Raw genomic sequence first — 8,457 nt, 5'->3', positions numbered from 1 at the left:
TCAGCCGGAAACCCCAGACTGCTCATGGTCACTGGACATGCTGAACTGCCTTTCCACCTTTTTTTGGTCCTTGATCTTGAGTCCAATGTCCACTTTTTTCTCAAAGAAGTTCACCAGCACGGACTCTGTCAGGATGGAGGCCAGGGTCTGCTCAAAGGAGATGCACCATTCGGCATCAACGGTGCCCTCACACCGGGCAGTGGCCACAAGGCTGCTGACCTCCCCACCCACCAGCACCGTGTCATCCATAAGGTCTTCACATTGCAGCGAGCCCGTGCTGACTACTGAGTAGGAGGACATAGACATGTCATCTTTGGTTTCATCATCAGACAGAAGCTGGGTGGGTGAGCCCTGCCCCTCACCACTGCCCCCTTCGCCCACCACCTGGCTCTCCTGTGACACATTCCCAAGGTGGGTGTCTCCACCAGCTTTGGCCTGGGGGTCCCCTGCAGCTGGTGGCTGGGGCTCCTGGGCCAGGTCCTGCTGGGGCTCAGACTCTGGGGATTCTTCTTCCACAGTGGTTCCATTGTGGTCCCTGCTGTAGGCACTGTCCCTGCATTTCCTGCCTGTCCGGACTGAAAACTTCTTCCCGACCTCACCAATGCGGAGGAGGAGGCTGGCCACAGTGGCAATGGCGTGGTACAAGTCTTGCTCCATGGGGTCTTCACTGAACATGTTGTAGAGTGTCTTGCACAGCTCAATAAACTGCTCCTTTTTAGGAGAAAAAGCAATGGTAAGCAATGGGGCAGGCTGTATATCTATCAGTGAGATTGATGATGCCCTCATTCTAACCAGTACTGACTTGTTACTTGCCTCCACAAACCTCTCCGCTGTCATTCCCATTTCACACGTAGGAAACTGAGGCTTACAGTGGGACAGTCACTTGACCAGTGTCACATAGCCCTTAAAATGACTTTCTTAAAATAGAAAACAAGTTTTGGTGAGGATGTGGAAAAACTGAAACGCTCATTTATTGTTGATGGGATTGTAAAACGGTACAGCTACTGTGTGGTAATTCCTCAGAAAGTTAACAGAGAATCACCATATTATCCAGTATTTCCACTTCTAATTGTATCTATAACCAAGAGGTGTGAAAGCAGGAATGCAAGCAGGTATTTGTATACCAGTGTTCATGGAAGCACAATTCACAACTGCCAAAAGGTGGTGGTAATAACTTAAGTGTCTATCAACAAATAACTACATAGAGATAATGTGGTGGTACATACATACAATGGGATACTATCCAGACATAAAGAAAAATGAAACTTTCATTTGTTGTTGTTAGGTACCACTGAGTCAATTCCAACTCATAGTGACCCTGTATAGGGTTTCCAAGGAGCAGCTGGTGGGTTTGAACTGCTGACCATTTGGTTTACAGTTCAGTGCTGATTCTGTAGCATCATACCAGGAGTCTGACACTCTGATACATGATATGATATATGGTAAATCTTGATGACATTATGCCGAGTAAAATAAGTCATACACAAAAGGACAAATACACTATGATGTCAGTTACATGGACTATCAAGAATATGAAGAATACGAGACCAAAGTTTACCAGTGGTAACCAGGGCAGGTGGGAGGGGGAAATAGGAAACTACTGTGTAAAGGGCACTGAGGTTTTACTAAAAATGATGAAAAAACTGGGAAATAGACAGCAGTGACGGTCCATACAACATAGTAAACATGATTTATGCCATTGAACTGTATGTAAGTAAATAGTTGAGGAGGCAAACACTTTGTTACACAGATTTTACTACAATAAAAACAAATAAAAGGGACTTTCTCTCCCCACCACTTTCTTTCTGCACACAGGAATGTGGTCTGATTTGAGGCCTTGCCCCCTTTCTGCCTCCTTTCAGTTAGCAGAGAAAGATCTGTTTCTATTGTGACTTTTTAAACACAGTTGCCACAAGGCCTTCTTCATTGCATTTCAGAATCACCTTGGGCTTTTAACATTTTAAATCAGAAGCAACTTCAGCTTTGTCCTTCAAGGAGACTTTATGGGGCCATCAGCACAAACTGGGGTGGTGGGGTGAAGTGGAGTCTGGGTCTGTATGGAGCCTTCCTTCACAGGCACCCCACTCTTCAGGCCTGAAGGTGGAAGCGTGCTCAGGTTGCAGCCTCCTCCTATGGCACATGCAGGGTGGGGCCTTGGCCCAAGGCCATGGTTGGATGTTAGGGGTCTAAATCCAGGGTCTGCCATTTCCTGTTGTTGACATCCTGGATAGATGCTAAGCCTCCAGTCCAGGATCAGGAAGTGGGCAGCAACCTTCCTCTTGTAGGGGGCGGTGAGGTGGGGGGCTGGGGCCTCATGTGTAGACCCCTGGGCAGGCTCTGGGGAATCTTATAAACTACCCTTTTCCTGTGCTTCTCTAGTTCATGGATCCATAAATCTAAGTATTTCGTAACCAGAGAAACACCACCTGTAACACACCTGTTGTCTTTCTCAAATTACAGTTGACTGCCGTCCTGGACTGAGGGCTCTGGGGGTCAGGGAGAGGGTCCCACCCTACAGAAGTGGCTGAGAGTGTGTTGGGGAGAGATGAGAGGTGTCAGGTCCCAGTGATGATTGGAATTTTCCAGAAATGTCTGTTGTGAACTCTACCTGGTTCATCTTGGGGAGGTCCTTGATGGTCTCCTTCTGAACCTCCTTCTCCTTGGCCCACATTCGGAGGTAGTGCCGACAGTCCTGAGGGCTAGTAGCCTTCTCCTCTGTGAGATGAGAAAAAAAGAGATTCATCTCTGTCTGTAAACAGGGAAAAAAGGGCTCAGTGCTGGCACAAAGCGCACCTGGCTGTTCTCAGGCATGGAGTAACCTAGGCCTTATTAAGAAACACCCCAACCTTTTAAGGATATGGTGAGGGGAAAAACTCCCAAGATGCCCATGGGTCTCCCCTGAGTTTCACTGATGCTGGTCCGACCTAAGCTGACATAGATGGCCCAGACTTGCCCTCACAGAATCATTCAGAAGGCTGGTTGGGGGCATGATACGGGAGGGATGATGCTGGCTGAACTAAAGGGTCCCAACAGAAAGCAGGAGACAGTGGGAGTGTCCTAGCCAACCACAGTGATGACCTGGAGCTGATGGAGAGCTGTGTCTATGTGGGCAGCTGCTGAGCAAGGCCAGTCACAGCCCAGCATCAGACCCACTTCACATGCGCAGCACTCAGGGCCACAGACTGGGGGTACCACTTTCCCAGGGTAGGTGGGCTCTTCTGCAGGATGCCCTGCTATTAGGGTCCCTGACAGCACCAGATGGAGTACGGCTGTACCTCCTCTTTTGTCTTGGATGTCCTCGTTGTCAGCTCCCTCTTGCTCTTCCTGTGGGAGTGCTTCTGGACCACCGGAAAAATAAAAAAGAACATGGAGAACATTCCTCTTACGTCATGACTCCCTGAGAGGTCTGTGGTGGTTCTCCTGCAGAGCCAGGCCTGGGTGTGGGGGCCTTCATGTGGAGCCTGCCTCCATAAGTATCAGCAGCAAAGGCCTGGCCATGCCTTTTCTTTTGTTGTTGAGAATGTACATAGCAAAACACATATCAACGTTATCTGATTCTTCATGTACAATTCAATTACACTGATCACATTCTTCAAGTTGGATAGTCATTCTCATCCTTTTCGGGTTTGTCCCTCCATTGATATAAACTCACTGTCCCTGAAGAAGTTTCCCATCTAATCTTTTGAGTTGCCGCTGCCAATTTGATCAGATATAGGTAGTTCCTCAAAAAGCATAATGCTCAAGGCAGACCTTTTTTTTTAAACTAGTTAAACTAGCCTATTGTCTGGCTTTAAGATGATTTCAGGGGTATTTTGATTTAAGATGACCTCATAGCAATAGTTTCAGGGGTTCATCTAGTCTCCAGGGCACCTGAAAGTCTGGAGTCAGCCATGTCCTCACCTGATCACATTAAAAGAAGTCACTGAACCTTTACTGCCTTTGCTTCAAAGGAAGACAAGTGCCACCGTACAGGTTTCTTTTCCTTCCTAGTCTGTCATGATCTGGAAGCTCCACTGAAACCTGTCCACCACTGGTGGCCTGCTAGTATTTGAAAAGCCTATCTGGTTTAATGATAGGCTGCTGATGCAGGTTACGGACAAAATGTCCAAGAACCAATGATTTCTTTAGTTTCTGCAGAAAAAAAAAGGAAGTCTAATTACCAATTCGACCTGCAAGTGGCCATGTAGGAGGTCTGAAGACAAGGCTCTGTGCGGTCCCTCAACTCTCCTAGCAGTGGCTGGGACAAGTCACATCCTGACTTGCTCAGGTCTGGGTACAACAGAAGCTGCACCTGCTTCTCTGGCTTTAATACTCTTGAAATCAAAGTCTTTAAATTTAACATTCAAATTCAAGTAAGCCTTTGACACTACCCACAGGGCGGTCACAGATATTTTAACACATGCTATTTAATTTTTCCCCATTGGGCCAATTCCTTGTGAAATTATGGGGCACAGTATTTTTTATAGGTTCACAACACCTCATACCTCACAGCTTTACTATCAAAATCCCTCTTCCTGGATTCTCCCAATGGGCTTTAAGTGGAGCACAGGGTTTAGGCCTAACAGGCATTCAGGGTATGCATTTTTCCATAACAAAAAGATTATGTTGTTGTTAAATGCCTTAGAGTCAGTTCGGACCCACAGCAACCCTGTACAGGGTTTCCAAGAAGTGACTGGTGAGCATGAATCACCGACTATGTGGTTTAAACCGACTTTTCAGTCCAGTGCATTAACCCACAGTGCCACATCAGGATGCCAAAAAGATTACACAGAACATTAAAAAGTTTTCTGTGACAAGCATCTGCCAGCTATTCCCCTCTGGCATCTACATATCTGGCTCCTTCTGTTTCACATTTTTTCCTAAGAACATGACATCAAAATAAGTTGTGCATGCGGCCAAGAACTGATGCCTGAGCCACGCCTCATCATGTTGTCCTTGTCCACTAACTACTCCCACCAGACACCAAGAACAGAAGGGCAGCCCAGTTCCTGGTCCTTTTCACTGTGAAGTCCTGGAGGGCTTTCTGACCTCGTGGGGAAGGTGGCAGGCGGCTAAGCCAGAGGCTCTAGAGAAGTCCAGTGCCAGGGAGCACCCTGGTTCCCCCCAGGACTGACCTTGTACCTCCCATGGCAGGAAAAGATCCAGATCTGAGGCCAGAGGAAAGGCTGGAGGGGAGGACAGCAGAGGAGAGAAGGGTGGGGGAGGGCAGGCCAAGGTCCAGGGAGGCAGAGACACAGAGACAGAATGAGAACACAGTGGAGCTGTGAGGGGGAGTGAGAGCACCCATAGAGAGAAGCCTCAGAAGGTTCAGGGGCACCCCTGGAAAGAGCCTCAAGGGAAGTGGGGGTACCCCAGGAGAGTCCTCAGATGTAGGGGCATCCTGGGAAAGAGAGTACCTCAGGGAGAGTGGGGACACCCTGGGAGACAGTCTTAAGGGGTAGTGAGATTACCCCAGTGGAGGGGCCTCAGGGACAGTGGGGGTACACTGGAAGAGGGGCCGTCTAAGGGAAAGATGTTGGGGCATCCTGGGAGAGAGTTCTCAGGAGACCTGGGGGAACCCTGGGAGAGAGGCTACTCTTGCTCTCAGGGCAGGGTCCTGGCCTGCAGCCCTTCCAGGCAGGGTCTAACTCTAGGGGCCAGGAGATGGGGCAGCCCAGGGCATGGGGTGGGAGAACTGGCTCACCTTCAGAGGTGCTGTCCTCAGTGAAATAGCGGGCGGCTTCCAGAGCTGACTCGGCATCCTCTGGGCTCAGAGCTGTGCAAAGAGAAGAAATTAAAGTGAGTGTATGAGAAGCAGAGCGTGTCTCGCCAGTTTAGGGCCAAGACTTGTCAGCCCCCGTGGCATATGAGCCACGTATCATGTGTGACAATTGCTCACAGCAAGAACTGATCTTAGCTGGTGAGAAGGTGAACCTGGTTCCCTGTGTCCTGATGTTTTCTGCTCCTATAGACATATTTGCAGATTTGTCGTGCACAATGTGCTTATGTTATGGAACACTGGCTGGCTTCCCCCTTGTATTACTGGCAGTAGGGCTTCTGGACCTATGAAACAGTAGGGGACAGTGGGTTTCATGGTGCTTGGATCATGGGGGAGGGTGCGTGTGAGAGACAGAGCAAACTAAGGTCACCTGGGGGGTGGGGAAGGGTAGGCGGAAGTGGCCATGTGTAGTCTTACCTATAGGACCCAGTCTAGATGGGGCCTCTCTTAGGGTACCCCCATTTCCTCTGAGGCTTCTCTCCCCTGTAGGTTAAAGCAGGTAATCTGAGAAGCTGAATTATTATGAAGAATGTGGATGAGGATTGGAGGAAGATTCACAACTGGCCCAATAAATAACATTATGACAAATGGAGAAAAGATGGAAGTTATTAAAGACTTTTGCTTGGATCCACAATCAACAGTTATGGAAGCAGCAGTTACAAAATCAAACGGTTTATTACATTAGAAAAAATCTGTTGTAAATGACCTCTGTGTTAAAGAGCAAAGATGTTACTTTGAGGATTAATGTGAGCCTGACTCAAGCCACGGTATTTTCAAGGATCTCTTATGCATGTGAAAATTGGAAAATTAATAAGGAAGAATAGAAAAATCATTGCATTTGAATTATGGTGTTGGCAAATAATACTGGAAGCACCATGGACTGCCAGAAAACAAACAAATCTGTGTTGAAAGTAGCCTGAATACTCCTTAGAAGTGAGGAAAGCTGAAGGCTCTAAGGGAAGCTATTCTCATCTCTCCCAGCTTCTGGAAGCTCCAGGCATTTCTTAGCATTGGCTGTGTTGGATACACCACATGAAGACACATCTCCATGTTGTTCTTGTGTGCTGTTGAGTCTATTCCAAGTCAGCAAGACTTTATAGGTCTTCGCAGAACTGACCCATAGGGTTTCTAAGGCTGTAAATCTTGCAGAAGCTCATTTCCTGGTTTTTTCTCCTGCAGAGAAGCCAGTGAGTTCTAACCGCCAAACTTTTCTCTGGGACCATGGCCCTGCCGACATCCTGATTTTAGGCTTGCCTCCAGAACTCAGAGACAATGAATTTCAGTTCTTTATGGCCCCTACTTTGTGGTATTTTGTTATGATACTCATATGACACTTAGGGTCTTTCAAAAATGAATCTTGAGCCCTTCCCAGATCAATGTAGTCAGAATCTCTGGGGTTCAGGCCAGGCAATGGTGTTCTGAACATTTCTCTAGCTGATTCCAAGGGGCTCCGAACCACCGTGCAAAGCCACACAGAGCTTGGTGGACTGTGGTGACAACAAGGACCTTGGGTGGCCCCACCAGGAGGCTGGGTGCCAGGTGGTAATCTTCACACTGCATCCCGGTTTCCTCCTGTGGAAATGAGATAGCCCCTCCTTGGAGAATTCTTGAGTGATGGCTGCCATGCTGAGCCCATGGGGGTGCCCAACATACAGCAGGAACCCAGTGAGTGTGGGGGTTTTGTCCATCTTTTTGGAGAGATGACTGATGTGTGCCTCAGGGGCCAGTCTCTGTATGTTCTCAGCAGGACCAAGGCCCACTTGGAAGAGCGGAAGCCCTCAGGTAACCCTAAAGCCGTGGATGGTGCCCACAGGCTGGCTGACTGGGAATACACAGGAATCCTTAAGACAAACCTAAGGGGCCAAGCTCTCAAATGTGAATCCCTACCCATGCAAGCCCATCATGGTTTTTAGCTGAGCTGCCCAGTTTTCTATCTAGGACCCTTGATCAACTATGTACTACCTCCTGCCACCAAGTGACTATACAGCACCAAGGAGACTCCCCTCTACATTCTTTCCCACCAAGGGGACTCTTCACATTCTTCCTCACCAATGGGACTCTGTTCCATGTTTTCCCCAAATGCTAGTCCTGCTCTGGGGATTATCTTCCTCCTCCTGTCCTCTGTTACTGATGGCCCACATCAGGACCAGGGATCTCCATTACACCCCCCGCCTTGATGTCTCAAACCCATCAGTCCTACAGAGACATGTGCAGCCTTAGAATGCTGGCATCCTGAACTCTGGACAAATGATACACACAGTGGGCAGGGAGGTTCTCACCTGGAGGGAGATGTAACTTGTACAGCACTTTGAGCTTCTCTGTCAGGTCCCCGTGGTACATCCCACCTGCAGAGAAAGCACAGAGAAGAGGTTCCACTAGCGAGGGCTCCAAGGTCCTGCCACTAGTCATGCTCAGGGGAAACCACCTCACAGCCTGGCCCTCCTGGAGCCCTGTCTATTTTACCATGCAATCTGCCAAAATGCTCACTCCTCCAGGTCTGCAGACCTAAGCAAATGCAACCTCAAGCTGAGTTAGTGATGGGACCTACGATGAGGGACCCCACTGGATGCCTGTGTATCTCCAGCAGGCACCCCCATCCAGGGAGGAGAGCTGGCCTCTGCTTGCTGCAGTGGGTGGAGGGGCTGGGATGGGCACTGGAGAGCTTCCTGGGAAGTTAAAGGAGGGACTGTGTCCCTAGG

The 8,457-nt window shown here is 48.8% G+C and overlaps 1 protein-coding gene across 2 annotated transcripts in view; it reads right to left on the bottom strand.

Moving 5' to 3' along the window:
* Positions 1-8,457, bottom strand: part of TBC1D9B (TBC1 domain family, member 9B (with GRAM domain)) — a 41,185-nt gene continuing 32,728 nt past the window's right edge. The window contains exons 17-22 of one of the 2 annotated variants that reach the window (XM_006874445.1): positions 8,038-8,103; positions 5,684-5,755; positions 5,115-5,165; positions 3,276-3,338; positions 2,609-2,715; positions 1-711 (exon numbers count right to left, since the gene is read on the bottom strand). In XM_006874445.1, the coding sequence (XP_006874507.1) occupies positions 1-711; positions 2,609-2,715; positions 3,276-3,338; positions 5,115-5,165; positions 5,684-5,755; positions 8,038-8,103 (1,070 nt within the window). The remainder of the gene's footprint in view (positions 712-2,608; positions 2,716-3,275; positions 3,339-5,114; positions 5,166-5,683; positions 5,756-8,037; positions 8,104-8,457) is intronic. The other variant, XM_006874446.1, reaches the window with a different exon arrangement.

This window comes from Chrysochloris asiatica, unplaced genomic scaffold (assembly GCF_000296735.1).
Source record: "Chrysochloris asiatica unplaced genomic scaffold, ChrAsi1.0 scaffold00279, whole genome shotgun sequence".
Taxonomy (NCBI): domain Eukaryota; kingdom Metazoa; phylum Chordata; class Mammalia; order Afrosoricida; family Chrysochloridae; genus Chrysochloris; species Chrysochloris asiatica.
The sequence above is the reverse complement of the archived record's forward strand: the minus strand, read 5'-3'. Positions and strand labels throughout refer to the sequence as shown.